The 27,508-nt window shown below is 34.3% G+C and overlaps 1 protein-coding gene and 1 pseudogene across 1 annotated transcript; one reads left to right on the top strand and one right to left on the bottom strand.

Moving 5' to 3' along the window:
• Positions 1 to 96: 96 nt before the first annotated feature.
• On the bottom strand, positions 97 to 3,043 carry LOC145114035 (transcription factor bHLH62-like). Its single transcript, XM_079050054.1, has 7 exons — positions 1,970 to 3,043; positions 1,715 to 1,867; positions 1,558 to 1,623; positions 1,220 to 1,288; positions 1,062 to 1,133; positions 807 to 956; positions 97 to 499 (listed from the first exon to the last, which is right to left on the bottom strand). The coding sequence occupies exons 1-7, from the start codon at positions 2,789 to 2,791 to the stop codon at positions 380 to 382; spliced, it is 1,452 nt and encodes a 483-aa protein (XP_078906180.1). The 5' UTR covers positions 2,792 to 3,043; the 3' UTR covers positions 97 to 379.
• A 3,154-nt stretch (positions 3,044 to 6,197) lies between these two features.
• On the top strand, positions 6,198 to 24,527 carry LOC145114235 (uncharacterized; annotated as a pseudogene).
• The last annotated feature ends 2,981 nt before the right edge of the window (positions 24,528 to 27,508 follow it).

Below are 27,508 nucleotides of genomic sequence, written 5' to 3'. Positions count from 1 at the left end.
TATTAGTTTGTAGCAATATAACTGTTTATTATTATTATTATTATTATTATTATTATTATTATTATTATGCATAAGATACAAGTAGACAATACAGTATATTGGAATGAAGGTGGAGACTTGCACATCTTCATTTCTCTCTATTAACAAAATATATTTTACAAATCGTGTGATATATGAAGAAAGACAACACACAATCTAGAAATACACTACAAATACATATTAATAAGAAGAAAATTATAAAAAATTATGAAATAACTTGAAGAATTTCGCTTCAATTAGACCTAAAAATGGATTGATTAGCGTAATAACGGTTCATATTATTTTTAATATGAACCAATTTGATCTCTTTTGTATATACAAGAGTCTTTTAAGGTTGCAATTAGAGCTCCATCTTCATATTAGATGGTTGATCTCGAAAAAATGGTGCATCTAGATCAAGATTTTCACCAAAACCCATTTGAACAATGCTTTGAAGATCGTCTTGACCGAATCCCGGGAACTGCAAGAACCAATTCAAGCCCAAACTTATGATTAAAATCAACGTAAATGTGTTTATACGTTCTAAATCTGTTGTGAAAATATGGTGCTTGTTTTTTACTTGATGAGTTTAACGAATACATGAATTAATAAATTAAATTATTATAGTTTTATTTGTATTAAAAATACGAGAATAAAGGTTTTCTTTTATATGTCCAAACTGTTTACAAGTTTGACTTTTCATTTTAGCCGAATACGTTGTCATTTTTCATATTATTAAAATCCTTAAACCGGTATATAAGACCTAAGTGGGTGATTAAGGATTTTACCTGAAGAAAAGGTTCGGCTAATTGGTGACCCGATTGAATAACTGGGGCCGACCCGTTAAAGAGTACTTGTTGGTTTTGTTGATAAAAAGTCGATGTAGAAGATTGAACGTGGTGTGTTGGTTGAGATAAATTCACATTAGATTGATTAGCCTGCAATTTAATTCATACGCATATAAGAATACTCTCAAAGCACAATTGAAATTTTTGGAAGACTTGAAAAAATAACATATGTTTTTAGATATAAAACTGACTTACGTTTTGTGAGAGTGGATTCTCCCCGTCAAAATCAAGGCACGGGTTTACCGTAGCTAACTTCATTGAAAGAAACTATGCAAAAATAAAGATTACAAAAAAGTCAGAATGGCAAAAATTTTAAATAATTCAAAATGAAATATTGAGAAAAATCTTGTTACCTCGACTTGTCTCTGCAATGACTGTACGTAATTGATTATTTCATCGAGCATAAGCGCTTTTCCAGTTACCTAAACATCAAAGTAAGACATTATTTAGCTATTTTTGACACTAGAAAGACAAAGCCTATATTTTTACCATTTTTTACATTAGAATTAAACAAAGTCTAACATTTTTACCATGTCTCGCCTTTAAAAAAGTTGAAAGTCCAAATATATAGCAATCTTTACGATAAAAAGATACCAAAGAACATTTCAGGTCAATTTTCACCTCGCAGTTTTTAGCCATTTTTAACCATTCAAAAGTAAAAACAATCAAAATCGACAACTTTAATGCTTACCTTGTCACAATTTGGTACAAGATTCTGAAGAAGCTTCATTCTTTCACCTATCTTCTCCCTTCTGACCTGACAATCATATGCAAAATTGTAGATTTATGAGCACCAATCTCCAGAAACTGCCATTATCGAAGGAAGAAAGTTTTTAAGAAAAGCTTACTCTTTCTGCTAAGCTATGGCTATCTGTAGCTTGCCCTCTTCTTGCTCTAACATGAATATAATCCTTTGGTGCCTCTTGTGGCTTCGTGTCTCCGTTTTCTTGCTCGGGTTTCTTCATTTTTTTTGAATTTGAATCGTCAATGGGTTCTTCCTCCTGAAACATGAAAAAACAATCCTATTTTTAGTAAAATTTGGATCGAATAAGTTAAAAGATTTCATATCGGATTCATTCATGTAATCGATATTGGTTTATTACCTTTTTTGCTGTTGATCCAATTCCCTTGGAAGAACCACCTTTCCGTTTTCTCGTATTCGAATCTTTCTGATTCTTGAATCCAAGTTCCCCACTTGGAATTTGTTCAGAAACAGAGGATTCTTCATTAGAATTAGCAGCAGAGCCTGGTAATCTGCTAAGTTTCATGTTGATTTCTTCTGAATTCCTGTTATCTTCCAACCTCACCGGAGATGGGTCGATTTTCAATGCCGGACTACTTGAAACACGAGGGAATTTCGCGTTACTTGTCAACGGAGAAGAACCATTAGATCCAATTTGAAACTCTGGGGAGTTTGGATTTATCCCCAATTGATGAGTTCTACCATTAAAACTACGACTACCGAAACAAGAAAACTTGGCTGCTCGCTCAGCAAAACCAGGATCCGCCGTGAGCAATGGTAGATTCGGATTCAATGGCATTGAATTCCGAATTCTGGGTAGGTTTTCTTTCATAAAATGGTCAATAATTGGTAAATTTAATTTGGGTGGTGATGGATTTAATGGTGTATTAGTATTACTGTACGGAAGCGGTGGAGTCATAGCAGCCGGAGAACCATCACGAAATTTTCCGATGAGTTCACGGACGGCGACAATGTCGTTGGATACTGTGGAATTAGAAACAGGGGAAGAGACCATTGAACTTAAAGCAGACTCGAAATGCGAGTAATTTGGCCGGGAAACCCCGTCGGCAGAAGCTTGCTCCACCGGATAATTCATCTCCGGCATCAACGTCATCAGCTTCCAGGGTGATTGAGACGACGGTTCAAACTGCAACCCGGCATTAAGGAAGAAATCTCTATCCATGGCAGAACACAGAATTGGAAAAACTGGAGTTGAGCTAAAATCGAAAACCCAGATCAGAAATTGGTCCAAAATAATATTGAATCACGAAAAACTCAAAAGAATCACATTATATTTATATGGGATTGAGTAAGAAGTCGAAGTGATGAATGAAGATTGTGGTGTTGGGTCTGATAATGAAAGTTTGGTGCGATGGTGATGCAAACAAAAGCAACACAAAATGATCGATCGAGGGAAGGTTACAGGCTGAGTTACAATGAAGTTATATAGAAGAAAGTTAAAGGTGTTGGGTGGGGTGTGGGGGGGGAGGGGGGGGGGGTATGGGGGGCGGTTGTATGTTTGTGGGGAATATAATTGGGCAAAGTGTAAATGCCGGGCCTTCAACGTTAAAACACCAAACAAAAGGTTTTTCTACCCTTAAAATATGGGTTGCAACTAAAAACATCATTAATGAATTCATGTTTTATAATAGTTTTTTTTTTTTTCAAGATTTAGTACCGAATTACTAATTTATATTCTTATCACGATCGTTATTTCCATGTCCTTTGTAGTATAATAGTTATGTAATGTTGTGAAAGTATTTGATCATTGTCTTATGTTTTTGGGATATATACACTAAAGTCCCAATATTTTCATCGATTTGATAGGAAAGTCCTAAACTTTATTTTTTTGATAGTAAAGTCCAAATTACTAGTAGTTTTTGACACTTTTACCTTTTTTTTTCCGGTTAGCCGGTAATTAGGATTTTTTTGTCAAAAAATAAAGTTTATGACTTTTTTGTCAAATCCTCAATTAGGACTTTACTGTCAAAAAAAAAGTTTATGATTTTTTTGTCAAATCGTTGAAAATATTGGGACTTTAGTGTATATATTATTATTTTTTTGTTAGAAATTTAATGGTATGATACTCTTTAAGCATAAGAGTTATTGAAACATTCTCTAGTCAGCTAGATCCTATTGAAATCCTTAACGTTTGCTTCTTGTTAAATCGTTTTTTTTTACCTCAAAAAACCGACAATGAAAAAAATGGAGATTATCAAGAAAGAAAGAAAGAACCAGGATTATGTTGGCCTTTTGCAATCCCAAAAATAGAGAAATAAGAAAACGAAAAAAACAAAATTGCTCTTCTTTCCCTTCTCAACATTCACACCCTTTTCATTAGGCATGTGTTGTTTGTGTTTGTATAATATGTCCCCACTTTTTAGTTCAAGATTTGGGGGTGAAGCAAGAAGAAAGTTTTACAATGGTGAAAAGACTTGTAAAACTTTCTTCTTACTTTGCCGCCAAATCTTGAACTAAAAAGTGGGGACAGATTATACAAACACAAAGAACACATACCTAATCAAAAGTGTGTGAATGTGGAGAAGGGAAAGATGGGCAAATTTTTTTTTTCGGTTTCTTATTTCTCCATTTTTGGGACTGCAAAAAAGGCAACACAACCCTGATTCTTTATTTCTTTCTTTATTATATTCATTTTTTTCAATGTCGGGTTGTTGAGATTAAAAAAACGATTTAACAAGAAACAAACGTTAAGGATTTCAATAGGATCTAGCTGACTAGAGAATATTTCAATAACTCTTATGCTTAAAAAGTATCATACCATTAAATTTCTAACAAAAAATGATATATACACTAAAGTCCCAATATTTTCGACGATTTGACAAGAAAGTCTTAAACTTTATTTTTTGATAGTAAAGTCCTAATTGACGATTTAACAAGAAAGTCTTAAACTTTATTTTTTTGACAAAAAATTCCTAATTACCGGCTAACCGGGAAAAAAGGGTAAAAATGTCAAAAATTACCGGTAATTTGGACTTTACTGTCAAAAAAATAAAGTTTAGGACTTTCTTGTCAAATCGATGAAAATATTAGGACTTTAGTTTATATATCCCTATGTTTTTTAATAACTTATCATAAAACAAAACATTTTTCTACCATCATGCGTCTTTTTGTTTAAGTTTTTTGCCAATCACATAGCTTTACGAAGTCATATCAGTCCAATGATCCTCAAACTCAATTGCTAGGTCAGTTGTCCACTGTTGCCAAGTAATTATAGTAGAGAAAGGGTTATTTGCTAAAGTTTTAACATTAAAAATTATGATTTCCAACTAATCATTAAAAATTGTCACCGCATAGCACCCTTGTTGTCAAAGGGGCCCCATTTTTTAGTACTAAGAACGGAAGTCTGTTGTTAATCCATTGCTAATAAGTTGATAATTTAACGTCAATTTGTCGCTAACCTGTTGGAACTAATCGGCTTTTGTCACCGTTCTCTTGCTAATTATCTTTGTTGTTTATTTTGTAAATGAACAATTTTTCTGATTTTAATCCTAAATATACTTAGCAATGGTCTATTGATGTTGTATCTTATCGTAGTATTAATGGATTAGATATCTCTCTTCCTAATAAAAATCTCTCTACGATGCCACATGTCCTTATTATAAACACCTACGTTCCACGTGTCAATCTTGCAGCGATCTTATCGATTGTTTTCCCGTCCATTGCTTCATTGAAGAATCGACATCATCTCTTACTAATAAGTATTCTGTTATCTTCAACTCATTCCCCTCGTAGCAATTTCAAAATATATCTTTTCCATAAATACAATCGCATAAAATCAGGTAATTTCCCTATTTGAAATCGCATACACCGTGTACAAAACCATTTTGAATTCTCATATTTTACTTTTACAGCTCTCTAAAACCCTAGCGCCGAGGAAGAAGATAAACCCTTTGATTTGTGCATCAACTACTACCATTTTTGCTGATACGGCAATATTCCAGTGCTTCGTTCCTTCTATTGTAAGTTTTGTTTAATCTTCTTGAATTTCTAGCAAACACGACTCTTAACGCAAGCAACCGAGCATCAATTAATCATCAATTGATTAATCTGGAAGCAAATCGTCTATGGTTGTTATGGTTTTGAATGTTTTTGTTTTCGTTACTTTCCATGGTGGATTAGATCTTTCATGCCTTACATGAAATGCTTTTTTGCAGATCTGATGATTCTCTCCCGTTTGTTTTCTGCCTTAATCTTTTACCCACTCCACCTCTCTCGCTTTCAAACCCTAGGTATGTTCCAATTTTACATTTTTTTTATATAGGGGTTTTCATTGCTTTGGGTGGTTTTCAGATTCCATGATGCGGAACTAAAGATTGACACTCCTTTTATTTTTCTTTTTGCTCTCTAGATGGGAATAGACTTGAAAGATGAAGAGATTTCTAGGTTTTTTCTTGCTGAAGTATAGAAATTGGGTAAATACGTCAGTTTGTAAACAGTTATAGTCTTTAACATTCTTTGAACTTAAGAACTTTTACTTTCTTCTTTCATTTTTTGTTGGTTTTTTTTTGAAAAGGTAATACTCCATGATTTGTTTTTCAAATATCAGACTATACCAAAATTCATTTATCATGAAGGAGAATAGTTTCAGGTAACATACCCTTTTATCTTCCCCATTTACTAATTAGAGACTGATGCCAACATATTTGTATATTATGCTCATGAATATTTGTAAATTAGATCTACTTTGGGTTACCATATTCCCCATTTCACTCCATTTTATTAACACAGGGGCCATTACGTAATTTTTTTTAACACATTTGTGTTACAGACAATTCGATTGGAGAATGAAGGTTACTATGGAGGTGTACGTCTGCTCATGGAAACTTGTAAAGTTTATACCAAATACTGCAAAGAACAGGGGATCGATCTTCACAACAACAACTTTTCTCTTTCATATGAAACTAACATCCCTCGTCAGGTAAATCTTTCAACCATTTATGTTATCTCTTCTTCATTGTATATCCAATGATCCTTGATCCCAAATCTCGTGTTATCATTTTGGAAATTCTTTCTTACCCTTTTCATCTCTCAGACATGGTTATCTGGTTCAGTGTCATTGTATGTGTTGCCTTTAGCTGTCTTCTTGACTTCTACATTGTCAGAGACAAAATACGTATTGAGATAAGACCTCAACTTATCCTCAATGCAGAAAAAGAACTTGGAATTGTTGCAGGTTTACAAGACAGAGTAGCTCAAGTTTATGGAGGCCTTGTTTACATGGTATTTTACATAAATAATTTAGTTTTTAATGCTTTTAATATATAATATAATAAAATCTATTTGCAGGATTTTGACAAGGACAAGATGGATAAATGTAGGCATGGAAATTACATAGAGTTGGATACAAGTCTTCTTCCACTTTTTCATCTCATCTATGCTGAAAATCCAAGTGATTCTGGAAAGGTAATTAAATGGCTTCTGTGCATCTTTGCGTTGATAAAAATATTTTATGGAAAAAAATTATTTATAAAATAAAGTTTTCATGAGTGTAGGTGCATAGCACAGTTCGACAAAGATGGCTAGATGGAGACAAGTTTATAATATCATCAATGGAGGAAGCGGCAAACTTAGCTCTTGACGGAAAACAACTTTACTTGAAAAAGATTATTCTAAACTTGCTACCCTTATGAATCAAAACTTTGATCTACGGAGGTAAAACAAGAAATAACAATGTACTTTCATTGATTTGTTTATTATTGCATCCTATTTTCATTTCTTCGTATTACAACATTATATTTTGAAAAACAAAAATCTACCTAATTATAATTTATAGCAATAGGGAAATCTCCATAAGAATCCTTATATTTTGGCCTCTTAAAGTAAATGTTTGTTGAAACCAAAATTGTATGCTTGAAAATTTATATCACTGATCTGTGTATGTAAATATTGTTATATGTATCATAATTTTAATATTTTTGTTCTTTTTTTTGTGCATGCTTCATTTTCCCTTTAATATGTTATGTTGGACAGGGGTAAAATTGTCAAAATTGTCATCAACACTCTAAAGTGATAACGGGATAAGCAACAAAGTTTCGACTTGTGTTTGTTGATATGTGTTTCGATAAGGATGGTAGACTATCAAATAAAACATTTAATGTTGTGTATAAACAAGTTTTTAGAAATTTATAAAACTTTGTATACTTTTATTATATATATATATATATATATATATATATATATATATATATATATATATATATATATATATATTTCGGTTTCTGTTTTTATTTATATTTATATTGCATTCTGCAAAATTATAATTTTCTAACATATCTATATATACAAAGTGCCATTTGGATATTCAAACCAATATCATTTTCTAATTTGAGCCAATAATTATGTCATTGTGATATTACCGACAAAACATATATATTTATTATTTATTAAAGTTTTTATTATCATTTCTCAATAATTAAGTTATAATTTAATTCAAATTATTTTTAAATTATTCATCCGTGGTGCCCACGGGTTATAACCTAGTATATATATATATATATATATATATATATATATATATATATATATATATATATATATATATATATATATATATATATATATATATAGAGAGAGAGAGAGAGAGAGAAGTAAAGGTTAAAATGAGAACCAAAAAAGAATAAGAACCATAAGAATCATTATCTGATTTACCTGATGGGTCTAAGATCTATTAACTTCAACTTCTTCCCTTTTAACATTTAGAGCAAAAACATTCATTTATATCCTTCAACCACCAATTTGATGAATACCATCATTGTCATCGGTTGTTGCACCACCGCCACCATCAGTGACGACGGCTTCACCACCACCACCACCAGTGACGATGTCTCCACCACCGCAAGTATCTCTGATATGGTGTGTTTTCTCATATTTTGATCAGAATATCTTCCTCCTACCGTCGATGTCACGTCATTACCACCCCTTTCATGTCTGAACATCCATCGCCGCTGCAGCACACACTCTTTTCTGCAGATCTACGAGATCTGACTCCAGATCTATGATTTTTGACGCTAGATCTACAATTTCCTCCTTCAGATCTACAAGTTTTTCAGCTAGATCTCGTGATGTGGAAAGAGCTCGGATGGGATCTCGAGACGTGGAAGGATTTCTGAGGAAATCTAATGTTCAGACAAAGGAGTTCCGGTGGAATCCAAGCCGGAACTGGTACCGCCATCTAGATGTGCGATTTCTGCTCTAGATCTATGAGATCCACCACCATTCAACCACTATAGAACCACCAGTAGTGTCATCCTCCTCCAGATCTGTAAGTTCTGCAATTAATCGCCACCAGCAACGACGACTACAATACCACTGACGATTGACGAGGCCAGTTACACGAGCACCAGCATCCGACGAGACAAGATCTATGAGATCTTGCGAGTGGCAAAGCTAGATCGATGAGATTTGGTGGTGTTGTTACAACCGATGTGTCACTCATCATCTTCTTCACATCAGGTACATTATGATGAGGCTCATATGAGTGTTTTTTTAACCTTTGTACAATTATTTTCATGTTTATTTATTGTGTTTTACATCTTACTCCATCTTTGCTACCTATTATGTGTTAAAGGCTTAGTAAAAATCAGAATCAAGAATCATTTCATGATGCACACAATGTGTTTGATGATTTTCCTGAATGAAAATTTGAAACTATAAATAGTGTTTTTTGTACATTAAGTTGTGAATAAGTGTATAAACTTATGGATTAGTATTTGAATAACCTAAATCCTATTGTGATTTTTTTGTATTTATGAATAATCTGAGTTGTATAAGTATTGTCAATGGTTTTTTTATGCACACAAGGTGTTTGATGATTTGTGTGAATGAAAATTATAAAATTTGAAAAGTGTCTTTAAGTTGTGAACATTGTAAATGAGTGTTATAAACTATTTTATTAAACTGTGAATTAAAGTCTTGAAATGTATGTTTTAATTTTAGAATATAGTAATGAATATATATATATATATACAGAGAGAGAGAGAGAGAGGTTCAGGTGTTTAAAGTAATTATTATGTTATTGTATGCATAAATGTGGACTAATCAATTTAAAAACCTAGATAGGGGTAAAATTGTAATCTTAGCTTTTAATTAATTTTGGTAATTAATTATTCAAATCATAAACCCTTTAATTTAGGCAAAATCGTTTACATTTACCGCTTTAAAACCCTAGATAGAAAACATCGACCCTCTTCCTCGTTAACTTCAATCCCACCGACGCAGAGGGGCGGGATGGCCATAGGAGTTCCTTCTCGTACACACTCCTCGTACACAGTCAATTACAGATTGTAACACCTAACTCAACTTGTCGTCTCAGTTGAATCAGCGAGTCAACACCAACGAGTCTCATTCTACCTCCGCACAGACAAGGACGCATGCACATCCAATAACTTGCAAAAAGAGAAATTGAATCACGCATCTGTTGATGTAATGCGAATTCTGTTTCCAAAAAACCCCTCTGAAATTTTCCCTAATTTGAATGGAAGCCCTAACCCTAAAACATATCCCCCTCCGTGAATCTTCCAAATGTGGCCGTCTTTGGATCTTTTATCCATATCAACATTTTTCTCTCTTCTTGTTCTCTGGAGGCGAACTTTAATCTCTCCGTTGTTTTATTGGTCTCGAAGAGACTAAGCAATTCGTTTTAGGTTTACAATCAATAGGAGAGTTTAAAGACTACACTATATATATATTATTTTGTATAGAAAAGGGAAGATAATAATTTTTTTAAAGGGAAGGAAGCGATGGAGAACTTTGACGCAGAAACAGGCATGGTTGATTGCGGTGTTGGGACCATGGACCCCGATGAGCTCCGATGAGCTCTCTGCTTCTCCTCTCATGTCTCGCCGATCTGGAACACCTTTCAAACTTCTTGGGAGGGAATATGCCAGTGTGTAAGTCCTCTAATTCACTTCCTCGATTTCATTCTTTTGCTTTCTATATCTCGTGTATATTTGTTGGATTGTTGAAAGAACAAAGACAACTGGTGCGGTTTTCATTTGTTGAGGAAGTAAAAAAGAATGATTGGGTTAAGGCCATTTTTTTTGTTTCTCACATTCGAACCCGTTGAACACACACCTGATATCACATAGCTAGTACTTATGTGATTCTAACAAGTCATGGCGGTTCAGAAATCTTAAAGAACACAAAAATAATTCTATGAGAATATTGCACACCAGGTGTTTGTAGAAATGTCTGAAAGAGAACTTGATGTTCGAATTCCTTAAGAACACAAAAATAATTTATGAGTTCGTTATTTGTGTTACTTGATTTTAACATGTAGTATGAGTTCTCATAGAATTACTAAAATTTGTTTTATTTTTGTCGTATAAAAGCATTCTCACATAGTTTTATTCTTACATAATTCATTTTCATGACAGTTATTCTCATAGAATGAATGAAGTACATGATGATCAATGATCCGAAGGTTGGATGAATGCGTGTGGGATAGACATGAACAATCCTCAATGGTCACCGATCTTCCAGAAAAATGCACTACTCATTGTCATATTCTGTTAGATTAATCTATAATAGAATGATAAGAGTATATGTAATAATATATTCCAATAGAATAATCTACATATTATATTTGTTTGTTATTAGGGAGTGTTTCATTATTATAGAATAAAATATAAAGTTTTTTATTTTTTCAAGGATGTGATAGAAAAAATTTAACTTGTATCTAAAAATTTGTTTATTCTGCGAGAAGTAAGTCTCTTTATTAGTTTATGGCTTGCATTTTCATAGAATATCATTATAAAAAGAATGTCATTCTGACAGAATAAAACCGGGTATGATTAAAAATTATGTTAGAATTATTTAAACTAAATTAATTTAAAAAAAATCAAAATTCAAAAATTAAGATAATCAAAGATCCATTAAAATCTGAAAGTTTGTTTTTTTAAATTTGGATTTCCTAATTTTAAGACAATGCAAATGTACAATATTAACCTTCTTTTAATTAAATGACATTATTCTATTTTTCTTTTATTTAATAATATAGGTAAATCAATTTTTTAAAATAAGTAAAATGATTGGCCCACATTTATGCATACAATAACACAATAATTACTTTGAATAGAATAATCTATGCCTATATATATATATATATATATATATATATATATATATATATATATATATATATATATATATATATATATATATATATATATATATATATATATATATATATTGCAGCGCCCGTAGATCCGGGCTAGTCAATTTAGAGATAAAAGGGGTCGAAAACGATTTTTCGATAAAAAATTATTTAGAATAAATAATCTTAACCAAGTCGTAGAATATGTCTCAAGGGTTCCGTAGATATAAAGAACGCCGAAATCCGAGTTATAACGAAGAAGTTATGGCCCGTCGAAGTTTTACGGCAAAACCGGCACGGCACCGGGAGACGTAAATAGTGAATTTACGATAGAGGAGTTTTTAGCCTTAGTAATCTGAACAAGAGTTGTAGTATACATTAAACCGAGAGCGTCCATAAAAAGAACGCCCAAATCTGACTTCGTATGAGGAAGTTATGATTTTTCTAAGATTTGGCATATCAGTGTAAGGTCCGAAACTCGAATTTTAGTTCGAGTGGTTTTTGGCTTACACGACCTAAATAAGAGTTGAAGATCTCCTTAATAGGAACTCAACGATAAAAAGACAAACGAAAACGGAGTCTGTATGAAGAAGTTACGAATTTTACGCGGACATTTAACAGTGTAATCTTCTCATACTATTAAATTTATAATCGGTCGAGAGATAGCCGATAGAGTCAAAAGGAGAGTTGTAGATCTTGTCTTTACCTACACATGGATATAAAGAACGTCAAAAACGAAGTTCGTATGCGAAAGTTATGAATTTTTAAAGATTGACAGCTTTACCTGCGTCTGGCGCCACGTGTCAGCACCAGACTTCGCCTTGGAGCCTACGCAAGGCTCACGACATGAGCACCCTTTCTCACGACGTGAATCGGCCCAGACAGCCTATAAATAGAGGCGTAAATCACCCCCAAAACTCACACCTTTCATACTCTTTCTCTCCTATTACCCCCAAACCCTCTTCCCCCTTCCCTAGCACCTCCTAGGTGTTAGAGGCGAGTCCCGGAGCGCCAAAAGGCTCCGAGAAGAAGAGCTTTCTGCTCGGAAGTTCTGCCCCTGCAGAACCCGGCTCCTAGCCAAACCCCTGGTAAGTGAGATATGCTTACCCTACCTTAAGTATAACTTATGTTTAAATATAGTAATGTTATTAGGACCTTATAATAAATATATGGGTTATTATTTTGAGTTATATAAGAGTGTTACTTAACGCTTATATAATAGTAATAATGGCTAGACTATTAATTAGTCGCAGTTAACGTTAGACTAAACCCTAGTGGTATTGATACTAGGTTTTGTCAAGGGAAAATTGTTTTGAGATAACGAAGTGCTGTCCGAGTACCGAGTCACCACCTTACCAGGTGAGTGCATAGTTACTTTCATCTTACACATAGATATGAAGTATTTTATATAAATTACATGCTATGTGTGCATATTATCTGAATACTTGCTGTCTATGTTGGATGAATGATCTTATACGTGTTTTAAATAATTTAAACTGTATATGTATTTTTTATCTACGAATATGTTGGGTAAAACATGGGTAGATGAATGATGGGAGGTGAAAGATGACATGAGTGAACATTGGCAACTATAGACTTAGTGCCTTATAAATAACATCGGCAGCTATAAACTTAGTGCCTATTAGGTAAACACTCGTAGCTATGGACTTAGTACCTGTTAGACGTTCGTAGCTATGGATTTAGTACCCGTTAGATAAACGTTGGTAGCAATGGACTTAGTACCTGTTAGATGTTGGTAGCTATGGATTTAGTACCCGTTAGATAAACGTTGGTAGCTATAGACTTAGTACCTGTTAAACGTTGGTAGCTATGGACTTAGTACCCATTGGATAAACACTGGTAGCTATGGAATTAGTACCTGATGAATGAATTATAGCAGCTATGGAATTAGTGCTTTACGAACGAGCATTGACAACTATGGACTTAGTGCCTGTCTTATAACCCTGGAAGCAAGGGACTTCAGAATGAACAAATGCAGGATAAATGACTCTTAGGGTAGACCCTTGAGAGTAAGGAAGATAATGGGGATGGGTAATTGGGTTGATTGTTTGATGTTTAAACATAATAATGATATTATTGTGGGTTGAAAACCCTATGTACTCACCAGGTTTCCCAACCTGACCCACTCAAGCTTATTTGTATCACAGGTGTCGATATGAAGTTACATTACATTGAGAGATTAAGGAGATATAAATCAGTAGTGATAATGAATGTAAGTTCTGTTTATGCTTATGTTTCTATATTGACAATGACATCCCAAATTTTTTAAAATGAATAAAAATTACATTTCTTCGGAAATGCTTTGATAACGTATTTATCATGTTTTTCTGGGAACAAATTCCGTAACATTTTTATTAAAAGAAGTACTCTGATTTTTATAAACCATAAACAAAATCGGTCTTTTCTGGCCATGAAAATGGGGATGTCACAGTTGGTATCAGAGCATTAGTTTAAGTAAACTAGGAATATGGATTCATTTCTAGACTTAAACTTAGAATGCTAAGCGATGATTGTGTGGAATGTGTCTAATAAAATTTAGGTAATGCACCTGAATAGACACAAACACTAGCTTATTTAGGGAAAATGCCTAACATGCTTTTATATGCTAAATGATTTGTGATGCTTTATGCTATCGTTTGATCGGATCTATGGTCTGTTGCCGACCTGATCTGGAAATTTTATGTGCTCCGGTTTCTAAACGTTTAATTACGATATTAGAACTGACATGTAACTTTTTGGAGTAATAAGGAGGAATACGCGTCTAAATCTTCCTCTATCTGTATTCTCGTCTCGATACACCAAATGCCTGCTTTGGTGTATAGAATATCATGATAAGGACTCATAGCAGACTGAGCAAATGGAGGAAATGAGAAGGCTTACGATATTGAATGATACCTATCGGAAGATATTTTAAGAGTGATATCTTGCCTTTAGAACGCGTCTAAGAAATAATACGTCTAGTATGGGAGAAGTACACTTTCGATTAGCAGAAAGAAAGATTTTTTTGTATAATCCATGAAGTTATCCCATCGTCTAACATTTCCATCACCTACCGAGTTGAAGCAGAATTGACGATCAAAGATACGCATGGAAGAAGTCCTAGTAGAGTCTAGGAAAAATTATATGATTGTTTGGACACATTTGTATGTGTTAAAATTGTTTTTGTGATAATAACTTGGAAAACTGTGAGACAATACTTGGAAAAAGTATGAGTAGGTGTGAATGGTAGTAGAGGCCTATACTACCGGAAGCATAGGACTCACACGTGGATCAGGGAAAGTCGCAAGGTTACCAAGAAGCTAGTAATTGATACCATTTTATTCAAGTATGTCGTTACCATTGTTTCAGTAATGAATAAGAAGATTATTTTTATTCCGAACCTAGTGGTTATATCAAATTGAGTCCGACTAAGACGAGTATGTTACATGGTTCAGAGAACCAATTCCGATGTAGCATCTGACTTAAGCTAGAAGATTGAAGTGAAAGACAATCAAAGCGATCAGTAGAGGTATCGCGTTAGTTGCTTGTAGCTAGGAATGCTACATTTTAAGATGTGATCATATCACATTAGAACATGAAGGAAGGTATAGCCTGTTCTGGAATTTGACTCTAAAAGACCTGAGTCCAAGCAATGCATCATACGATGAGAGGTCATTAGAACATGACCCATCGGTCTGTTATGAAAATCGAAGGAAGAAACTTATCTCAAGTTTGTTAAAGAAGGAGTCTCCAATAAAGATCGAGATCGTGACACGAAGATCATGATTGGAAGTCTAACATGAGATAGAGAGCGGGTCCGAGATCGGGCACCGTCTGCAGTCAGGAAGTCTTAGAGTTAGATACTCGTTCGAAGAAACATCAAAGTTGCGGTTATTACTTAGGATGAAGAGATAACGTATGGAGTCATCATGTGAGCCCTGTTTCGTTGATGATACCGGGACGTAATCATCCTAAGGGGGAGATAATTGTAACGCCCGTAGATCCGGGCTAGTCAATTTAGAGATAATAGGGGTCGAAAATGACTTTTCGATAAAAGATTATTTAGAATAAATAATATTAACCAAGTTGTAGAATATGTCTCAAGGGTTCCGTACATATAAAGAACGCCGAAATCCGAGTTATAACGAAGAAGTTATGGCCCGTCGAAGTTTTACGGCAAAACCGGCACGGCACCGGGAGACGTAAATAGTGAATTTACGATAGAGGAGTTTTTAGCCTTAGTAATCTAAAAAAAAGTTGTAGTATACTTTCAACCGAGAGCATCCATAAAAAGAACGCTCAAATCTGACTTCGTATGAGGAAGTTACGATTTTTCTAAGATTTGGCATATCAGTGCAAGGTCCGAAACTCGAATTTTAGTTCGAGTGGTTTTTGGCTTACGCGAGCTAAATGACAGTTGAAGATCTCATTAATAGGAACTCAACGATAAAAAGACAGACGAAAACGGAGTCTGTATGAAGAAGTTACGAATTTTACGCGGACATTTAACAATGTAATCTTCTCATACTATTAAATTTAAAATCGGTCAAGAGTTAGCTGATGGAGTTAAAAGGAGAGTTGTAGATCTTGTCTTTACCTACACGTGGATATGAAGAACGTCAAAAACGGAGTTCGTATCCGAAAGTTATGAATTTTTAAAGATTGGCAGTTTTACCTGCGTCTCACGCCACGTGTCAGCACCAGACTTCACCTTGGAGCCTACGCAAGGCTCACGACGTGAGCGCCCTTTCTCACGACTTGAATCGGCCCAGACAGCCTATAAATAGAGGCGTAAATCACCCCCAAAACTCACACCTTTCATACTCTTTCTCTCCCATTACCCCCAAACCCTCTTCCCCCTTCCCTAACACCTCCTAGGTGTCAGAGGCGAGTCCCGGAGCGCCGGAAGGCTCCGAGAAGAAGAGCTTTCTGCTCGGAAGTTCTACCCCTGCAGAACCCGGCTCCTAGCCAAACCCCTGGTAAGTGAGATATGCTTACCCTACCTTAAGTATAACTTATATTTAAATATAGTAATGTTATTAGGACCTTATAATAAATATATGTGTTATTATTATGAGTTATATAAGAGTGTTACTTAACGCTTATATAATAGTAATAATGGCTAGACTATTAATTAGTCGCAGTTAACGTTAGACTAAACCCTAGTGGTATTGATACTAGGTTTTGTCAAGGGAAAATTGTTTTGAGATAACGAAGTGCTGTCCGAGTACCGAGTCACCACCTTACCAGGTGAGTGCATAGTTACTTTCATCTTACACATAGATATGAAGTATTTTATATAAATTACGTGCTATGTGTGCATATTATCTGAATACTTGCTGTCTATGTTGGATGAATGATCTTATACATGTTTTAAATAATTTAAACTGTATATGTATTTTATATCTACGAATATGTTGGGTAAAAAATGGGTAGATGAAAGATGACATGAGTGAACATTGGCAACTATAGACTTAGTGCCTAATAAATAACATCGACAGCTATGAACTTAGTGCCTATTAGGTAAACATTGGTAGCTATGGACTTAGTACCTGTTAGACGTTGGTAGCTATGTATTTAGTAACCGTTAGATAAACGTTGGTAGATATGGACTTAGTACCTGTTAGACGTTGGTAGCTATGGATTTAGTACCCGTTAGATAAACGTTGGTAGCTACGGACTTAGTACCTGTTAAACGTTGGTAGCTATGGACTTAGTACCCATTGGATAAACACTGGTAGCTATGGAATTAGTACCTGATGAATGAATTATAGCAGCTATGGAATTAGTGCTTTACGAACGAGCATTGGCAGCTATGGACTTAGTGCCTGTCTTATAACCCTGGAAGCAAGGAACTTCAGAATGAACGAATGCAGGATAAATGACTCTTAGGGTAGACCCTTGAGAGTAAGGAAGATAATGGGGATGGGTAATTGGGTTGATTGTTTGATGTTTAAACATAATAATGATATTATTGTGGGTTGAAAACCCTATGTACTCACCAGGTTTCCCAACCTGACCCACTCAAGCTTATTTGTATCACAGGTGTCGATATGAAGTTATATTACACTGAGAGATTAAGGAGATATAAATCACTAGTGATAATGAATGTAAGTTCTGTTTATGCTTATGTTTCTATATTAACAATGACATCCCAAATGTTTTAAAATAAATAAAAATTACATTTCTTCGGAAATGCTTTAATAACGTATTTATCATGTTTTTCTGGGAACAAATTCCACAACATTTTTATTAAAAGAAGTACTCTGATTTTTATAAAGCATAAACAAAATCGGTCTTTTCTGGCCGTGAAAATGGGGATTTCACACACACAGACATACACACACACACACACACACACACATATATATATATATATATATATATATATATATATATATATATATTGTTTAAACTAAATATTGTGTTATTGTATGCATAAATGTGGACTAATCAAATTTACTTATTTTAAGAAAGTGATTAATATATATTATTGTATTAAATATAATTGAAAAATATAATCTTAATTAATTACAAGGGTAATTTAGTCAATTAATATAGATTTAATAAAGGAAAATTGCATTTTTTAGGGATCATAGATTCTATTAATTTTAAAAATCCGAATTTACGAATTATAATTCTTTTAATTCGGACATTCTGACAGGATATATTTATGAGTATATATTCAAAAATAAAAATATTCTTGAACCATAAATAATAAAAATATTCTTGAACCTATTTCTTCATCATGACTTTAAAAACTTCTAGTAGAATAATAAATTCTTGAACAATCGATTGACGAATAAAAACAAAAAATACATTATTTCTTATAGAATATGGGTAACAATTGTTAGAAATTACATTTATTATTAAAGAATAAAACTAAAAAAACTTTCAAAATGGGAAAGAAAACATCAAAATCTACCAACGACACTAATACATTCTAAAAGAATAATGTTGCTAGAATCACTTTCAATTTTGTAGTCCGTTCTTCAAGCATCAACTTTTGTGAAAACAAAACAAAATTGTAGTTTAGATTCCAATAATGCATTAGCAAATGAAAAATAAAAAACTAAATTCCTTTGGAAAAAGATGTGGACTTGTGAATTGCATCAAAACCAATAAACAAAAATTGTAGAACATGCATAAATCAGTGAGAAAATATCCATACTCCATTCCAACAGAATTAGAATTCATGATTCCATTCTAACAGAATTGGAATTTGTAATTCCATTCCAATAGAATTGGAATCTCACCAATATCATCCATTGAATCATCTACATAAACAAATTAATTCCAAATGAAAGAAGCATTAAAGCATCTATGTATTTTACTAATCGTTCTAGACTTCGTCTCCCTTAAATTGAAAATCTTCTATGTGAATTGCTAGAAATTAAATGATACAACAATCAGAGTGAAAAGAAACCTTCCAACTGATGAGTGATAAAGGGCTAAACGATGGCTAATGCATAGAGGATGATCCTATAAAAAAAAGAGAAGTAAAATTGAAGATGGCTAATCGTTCTAGACTCAGTACTAGTTTTCATCAATAACACTATAATCACTCTAATCACCATTATCCCTAGTTTCTACAAGCACTTTTAATAAGTAAAATTGAAGATATTCACCATTATGTGAAACAGAGAACGGAGAATAGAAATTCGAATGATATACCTGAAGAATGTTAGTGTAATTAAATTCTTCCTTGAGCAAAGGAACAAATTAGCAGATGACTTGAGCAGTAAGTTCACAGTAACAGAAAAATGGGAATCGATCATATCAGGTGAACTGCATCAGAAACATAAGCAAATTTTAGGAGTGTAAGTGGAAGTGGAAGTAGACCAAAGTTACCTCGATTCAAAGCTCTTCCGATGCAGGGATCACGTTTTTGTGACCTAAATTTTCGACTTGGGGCTGGATATCTTTACCATCGACCAACGCCACAGACATTCCAACCTCCACAGGTAACATAGACTCCGAATTGAAGTATTTGAAGCGGCGATAGTGCAGACGGGATGAACCACTAACATCATGTGATAGCGGTGGGAGTCGCTAGGATGAAAAAGATGGAGGCGCAACTTTAGGGCATTGTGCCTTATAGGAGTGACTCATCGAATCGATGGTGGTGGATCTTCTGTGGGTGTTGGTCGATTTGTAGGTTTTATAAACTAGAGAAATTAGGTTAAAAGTCAAATACCATAATTATAGGGATTATTTTTGGTAGTTACTAAACAAATTACTATATTACCCTTATTTATTTATTTAATTATTTAATTTTTTATTTAATTTTGATTGGCCCACATTTATGCATACAATAACACAATAATTAGTTTAAACAAATGAACCTAGCTCTCTCTCTCTCTCTCTCTATATATATATATATATATATATATATATATATATATATATATATATAGGTCTAAGGTCTTCAAAATCAAACCCTAATATAACCTAAAATATACCACCCCGGTTTTCATGTATTTCAAAATTCATCTCCTGGGTTGTAGTTAGATCATTTTAGTTCTTGGGGAAGAAAGGAGTTAGCCCTTTTTGGATGAGGGTGTTGAAGTCTAAGTAGTCCGAGTGTTCGATGGCGTTTCGGAGCCCAAGGGTATAACCGTAATTTGATAACTCGGCCTTTTATGGATTTTGAGTTTTTTTCGGGAAGTTTTAAGGCCATGATGAGTTTCTAGAAGTGTATGGCTTCTCGTCACCTTTTCGTGGATATAAATAACATCAAAAACGGAGTTGAAACGAAGAAGTTATGGACGTTCGAAGTTGGAAAGGATCAGGGAAAAACTGAGCTCACGACGTGAGAAGCGATTAAACAGGAATATTGATTTAAACTGTGCTCACGGCGTGAGCATTAAGATATCACGATGTGAGTAACGCTGCAGCCCAAACCCACGATCTTTTAGGGTTTCCATCGTATTTAAACCCCATAAGCTCTATTTTAGAGTTCCAAACCAGCCTCCCTCAGCCCTAAACTCAGAAAAACCCTAAGCCTAGCCTCTCCTTGTGTTCTTAAACTTTTTGTGGAGTTTTGGAGATGTAAAGAAGAAGAGGAAGAGCATCTAGTCCATTATTTCTGCATTCAAGCATCACCATCATCCATTTTGACACCTTCTGGACCTATGGTGAGTTTCAAGTTTATTTCTTTATGTGTCCATAAACCTAGATCTAGATTTTTTTGTGCTTATTTCTCTAGATCCAAGTTGGTGTGGTTATTGGAATCCATAATGTTGCCAACTTTATGGATCTCCAGGGTCCCTTGATTATGATAATTTCTAGATATTTAGTTTGGTAGAGTTTTATGACTCTTGCATGAAATTTGATGTCATATTTCTTCATTTGTTCCCTAGTTGATGTTGGGACATGTATTAGACATGCATGTCCAAAAAGCTTCGATTTTTATGGCCCTTTGGGTCAAGGAAGACCCTCTAGACTGTCCCATGTCAAGGCTTAATGGATTAAGAGCTTAATGCTCATTTTAGTCAGATCTAGACTCACGACGTGAGGAATGAAGCCTCACGATGTGAGAACGTATTCGAGGAAGTTTCTGAGCCAAAGTCACGACCTCATGACGTGAGCCTAAGGTGCTCACGACGTGAGTATCACCTGTGCAAGTTTTGACTCTTTGATTATTGGCTAGCTTGGTCTTGGACTTATCTTTTGGTTTGGGCTCATAATGGACTAAGGATTTTTAGGGTAATGGATTTCTAGTTGGGCTTGCCTTGTTGTGCTTGCCCTAATGGGCCTTGAATGGTGAATTAGGCCTTAGTGGGCCCAATGGATTTGGGCCTTGTTTGGGCCCAATGGGCTTGGGCCAATTGTGAGCATGGTTAGTTGGTTATTGGTCCAGTTCGTGGAAGCCGGTTCGTAGCAGCTGCAACAATTATGGGATTCATCTACCGTTCGAGGTGAGTTTCCTCACTATGCTCAAGGGTCTAAGGCACCAAGGCTGGCCCTTTTTGGATTGTTATCCTGGTTATAGTATGCTTGTATGCAGTTATGATCTGTTAGATCTATATCCTGGTAGATAGGATGTTGTTATGCTATTATGATCTGTTAGATCGGTATCCTGGCAGATAGGATGTTGTTATGCTATTATGATCTATTAGATCGGTATCCTGGTAGATAGGATGATGCTATATTTAGTGATCTGTAGATCGGTGTGACTGTCTGTACACTGTTATGTGATTATCTGATATATGTGCATATGTTTGATTGGTGGTTGAGGCTTTCTACTTTGTGCATGAGCCAACAGACATGAGCATTCCAACCCGATGGTTGTGGGCCGAGAGTATTCCATCCCGAGGATGATTGGACTCATAGTATGTGGGCATTCCAACCCGATGGTTGTGGGCCGAGGGTATAACATCCCGAGGATGATTGGACCCATAGTATGTTGGCATTCCAACCCGATGGTTGAGGGTCTGGGGCATTCAAACCCGATGGTTGATTGGGCCCGTAGTATGTTGTTTTATGATATATGTTATTTAGTGTGTGTTGGTATTTTGGTGGAACTCACTAAGCTTCGTGCTTACGGTTTCAGTTTAATGTTTCAGGTGCTTCAGATGTTTTGGCAAGGCGAAGGCGTGACCGTACAGATCCTCTTGTTTTGGAACTTATGGTTTCTGGGATACTCTGATATGAAACTATTTTGAAAACATTTTGTAATAACTAATGGCTTTTGGATGTTTGAAAAAGTTTTAAATTTTACTGAAATTTGATGGATGTTACATAAAATAGCATCTCTTTATTTTTTCTTTAGATTACACTTTCAAGCTCTAAACGACACATCTGGACCCAACATCACCGTGGTCTTCCTTCCCCTCGGACACCATCGCCACCACCATCGCCACTACCCCCAGCCACCAGCTCCACCACGAAGCAACAAGTTCGTGTTAAATTTCATTTATTTCTAAAATTTGTAAATTTTTTAGATAAACATTTGTTGTTGATTTTCTTTATGGTTCTGATAAATAAGTTTGTTGTTGATTTAAAATTTTTTTGTGGGTTTTTATATAAACATTTGTGGTTGATTTTCTGCAATAAACAATTGTAGGGACTAAAGTCGAAAAGATGCAGTCAATTAATAAGGTTTAAATTGAAGTTGAATTGTTAAAGATTGTAAAGTGTGAAGCATGTTATTCGCTAGAATCTGGATTGTTTCTTATTCAATGTGATAAGTTTCTCTCCATAAAATGAAAGCATTTTCAATTTATTTATGAGACTCGTTACATTTGTTTTTATCATTTACTTTGTTTGTAATAGTTGTTTATTTACAATTGGTTGGGAACCTATGTGGCCCACCAAATTGTTGAAAAAATCATGAAAAAAGTTTGTTAATTTACAAGGTCTTTGAAAAAAAACGTGAAAGAACTCATCCAATAGCTATTTCAATTTTCAAGAGCTTTTGTATTTGAAAAGGCACTTGAAAAAAATTAAAAACTCCCAAAAAAACTCATATTGTGAATATTCTACCTCTTATGTCTTCATTCAAAGTATTTCCTCCTAAAGATTTATGAACTTGTAATGATGGATGCTATTAGAATATCCCATTGGTCTAATTATAACATGGTACTTAGAATAAACAGGAAATTAAATATAATGACATTTGCATTTTGTCTCTATATGTATAACTACTTAACATGTTTTGGGATGGATGTAACTGAAAATACACATGTCATTATCTTATAAAGATCTCATCAATAACTTTAACATTTAGAAAAATACTCAAATGAATGTGATAATGACAATATTTATCACATACATGTTGTAGTCGAGTTGCATTCCCTTTTATGTATCTAGGGTTACCTGTTTGAGATAATATGTTGTGATTGAGAGGTTCGTAGGTGATTGTAGAAAAGTTTCAAAAACGGTTTTCAAACTAGAAGATTAAGCTGATTTCAGTTCGAGGTCGCTTAGCCTGATTGAAATCTGTTTTGGGTAGTCTTGGTATCTATTACATGTCTATGTTTAAGGTGCCAAGAGGTGTTCTTAGTTTGTTGGAGTCGATGTGTTAGGGAAACCACACGATACTTGTCAAGACTCAGAACAAATCTGATACCACTTTCCAAGTTCTGATGACCCTTGTTAAGAAGTAATACGGATAACATAAGAAACCAAAAGTACACAAAGACACAGTATTTACGTGGTTCAGTCAAGGTGACCTACGTCCACAGGCAGGAGGAGAGTATTCTTTATTTATGATCTCTCAAAATGTAACACCATGGTTTCTATGTATTTGCACTTGTAACCTTGTTGTGTGAATTTTTGGCCCTTTGGTCCAAACGCCAGGCTTTTAGCTTTGGACGCTCGGCGTTCAAACACCAGACGTTCTATATTGGACGCCAGCCGTTTGCAGGCAGAGACAAAACCATAATTCTTAGGGTTTGCACCCTATTTAACGAACATTATGGCCTCAAGACCCTTCACCACTCCAGCCTCCATCCTCATTTCGAAAAACCTAAGTGTATATGAGAGTATGAATCCTTGTGCATCTTTTATTCTGGGCATGGTTCATTCGTTGACTTGTATTGCAGGCAATGATCTTACCATGAATTTCTTAGAGACCATGATGGTGGCGGTGAATGTAGGAGGTATTTATGGAATCCCACCGGATGACGAGGAATTACCAAATGTGGGTGTGGAGGAACTGAGACCTCGAAGGAGAAGAAATGTGAGACAACAAGGTGGAGAGCAAGCACAACCTCCACCACGAGGCATGCATTTACGAGGGATCCCGACCGACCTATTTCAAAGGTTTGAACGTACTTGGATAATCTTCGCGGGGGAGTGAATTATCTCGGTCAATCTATGGATACTTTATTCTCACATCTCTACATTGAGTGCCCAAAAAATATGCCACAAGAATTACCGTACATTCCAACGTCGGAAGAATTGTTGGTGACCAAAGATTTTGGAGCCGAGACGAGTGGTATCTGAGATGAGGAAGACTAGTGATTATCCTTTTTTATTTTATTTTAATTTGGAGTGATTTTTTTATTTGGTTTGTTTTAGTTTTTGATTTGTTTTATTTTAAAACTTGTAACCGAATGATTGTATTTGTTTCCTTGTTTCATCTCTAGGATTCTTGTTATTTTTGATGTCGCAGAATTAAAAAGTTTTTCAAGAAAAGTCGTGAGCGTTAAAGGATATCGAGAACCACAACTTTTGATAAGCGCAGGGTGCTTATCGAGTGAGGATGAGATTTAAAGAGTATTTACATAAAATGGAGACTAGAAAGGGTCTAATGTTATTTAGAAGTGAATAGAAGACTTATCAAGAAATGCATTTTGGCAGCTCATGATTTTGTGAACCTCCGGTTCTCACGACGTGACCAACACTATGTCACGTCGTGACAATTTATTCCATCGCGAAGAAGATTTTGGCATTATCATTTTCACGATGTGATGACTATTTTTCATGTCGTGACACACTCATTGATCGAGATTCAGATACTCTCACATTCGATCTCATGACATGGCTCCTACTTTTTCACGTCGTGACTGAAGTATACTGCATAAATTTAAAGATTTCTGCACCACATTTTAAATTTAAAGTTCTTGGTTTTATTTTGTCGGCACATTCACGAGCAGAAGTCTAGTTTCTAGCAATCTATCGAGATGTTCAAGCTTTCCCACCACAATCAGATTTGATCTCGCCACTACTTCCCCATAGGAGTCTGTTCCTTTTTCTACCTTTTATAGTTTTATATGTTTTATTATTTTTATGCATACAATGAGGGGGTTGTATGAAATAAGTGTGGGGTAGGTTGTCAAAAAGGATTTTCAAGCATTAAAGTTATAATTAGAAAAATGCTAGAAATTTAAAAATTAATTATATAGACTTGCAAAAATAGTCTAATTTTGAAAATCGAGTTCATTTAAAATTTTGATATTATTGCATTAGGACTATTTTCTAGTGTTATGCGGGATGATTCGATGTGAACTCTAAGATTTAGTTGATCCAATATGTTATAGTGTATATGTGGCTTCCTAGTCTTAGTGAAATCATGAGACAAAAATACAAGCTTGTGTAGTTTGAGGGACATAATATGTTTTGCATCATGTACATGAAATATATCCAGGAAAGCTTATGTAGTCATTGCACTTTAGGCTAATACCATTAACCAATAAGGGTTGAAGTTAAGTTCACTTGCTTAAGCATATGTTTTTCTTTTAGGTTTTTAGTTTGAGTGAAAAGTGAGTTATGAAAAGAAAGTGAAAAAAGTTAAAAAAGAAAAAAAAAAGTTGTCAAAGTTTGTTGATTGAATAAAAGTTAACAAAGTATGAAGATCAAGTATTATGAAGAAAAAGTTCAAAGTTACAAATATCAAAGATTCAAGTTGAAGAAAGCGAAGAACAAGGAAAATTGCCAAAAGCCAAAGGCTTAGTAGTTAAAGTTATAATTTTTCTTTCTAGGTTATTTTACCATATGTATGCTTGGAAACTTAACAAAAATTACCTTGAGGTTAATAAAGTTTTCTGATGATGTATTTAGAGAGATGCAGAAATGAGTGTTGTTCAAAATAGGCGGGGAACGTTTATGAGGATTGTGAGTATTTAGCGCTTGGGAAGTAGTTAGTATATTTTAGACACAAATACATGCATTGAGGTGATGCGTAATTAGCAAGTTCAATTCGGATTGTTTTGTGTGATGTTGGTGGGCGATGTTCTATGTGATGTATTAAAATAAGTTTTGCTTGAGCCCAAACAAAAGGCAAGTGTGGGGTATTTTGATAGTGTCATATTTATACACATATTTATGCATTATTTTAATATATTTGAGTTATATTTGGATAAAATGCAAAGATGTTTGGTACATATAAAGTTTGAATTCTATTTTGCAGCCAAAATGGACATTCTCAAGGAAAAATGACTGAAACTGAAGAAAGCTAGATACTGGGAGGATTGGAGCTGAAATTAGGAGAAGAAGGAAGAGGAAATTGTGGATGTTGAAGTTCCTACGACGTGGACAACCATATTCCACGGCGTGACATTCAAAATCTTCTCGAATCCTTGCATGAACCCTTATCACGACTTAACCATTTATATGTCACAATGTAACCATGTGTCAAGTCTAGAATTTTCTATGGGTATTCACGGAATCCTTGGTGCACACGGGATTATTACGATTCTCACGATGTGACACTTTTTTTTTGTCATGACGTGAAAGTTGAATTAAGGAAAACATAAATATCGATCTTTTAATTGAAATCAAAAGACTTGGAGCAGAGAGTTGTGATTGAAAAGAGAAAAAAATACCTTCTGAGAACCCTTGGAAGACAGAAGAAGATTAGAGATCATGCATTGAAGATATTTAGAATAGGAACATCATTATATCACTCGGTTTGCTAGTTTTTACCATGTCTTATCTAGTTAAATCAAATTTCATGTGTGTATCTACTTTAATTAGATGCTAAAACCTTATACTTTCGTTTAGTGATGATAGGCCCTAATACTATGTGTTACTTTCTATTTTCATGGATTTATTGAAATTGGTTTAACTTGTGTTTCATAGATCAATACCTAGTATGCTAACAATTTCAACATTTTGTGCTTAGATTTCAAGTTTTATGTAGTTACATGATCAATTTAATTGCATGAACTTGTTTATCTAGTTATTTATGATTCTCAAATTGCTAGGGCTGGTGATTGACCAAATCATGGATTAGGTGATAAAGATAGTTGCTTTAACTGTGTTAGAGAACATAATTAGATCATAATTTGTGTTTTTGTTATTTGCCTAGATCATAGATAATTAATCGTAGATTTATCA

The sequence above is a fragment of the Lactuca virosa genome, chromosome 5 (assembly GCF_052849685.1).
Source record: "Lactuca virosa cultivar CGN04683 chromosome 5, Lactuca_virosa_CGN04683_v6, whole genome shotgun sequence".
NCBI lineage: Eukaryota > Viridiplantae > Streptophyta > Magnoliopsida > Asterales > Asteraceae > Lactuca > Lactuca virosa.
The sequence above is the reverse complement of the archived record's forward strand: the minus strand, read 5'-3'. Positions and strand labels throughout refer to the sequence as shown.

What these genes read in the sequence shown, in the direction of transcription:
- LOC145114035 (XM_079050054.1), bottom strand. Translation starts at nt 2,791, where the DNA reads ATGGATAGAGATTTCTTCCTTAATGCCGGGTTGCAGTTTGAACCGTCG. An exon ending in TTGGATCAACAGCAAAAAAG is followed by an intron (nt 1,868 to 1,969) that starts GTAATAAACCAA and finishes TTCATGTTTCAG; the next exon opens with GAGGAAGAACCCATTGACGA. An exon ending in TTGTACCAAATTGTGACAAG is followed by an intron (nt 1,289 to 1,557) that starts GTAAGCATTAAA and finishes TTTGATGTTTAG; the next exon opens with GTAACTGGAAAAGCGCTTAT.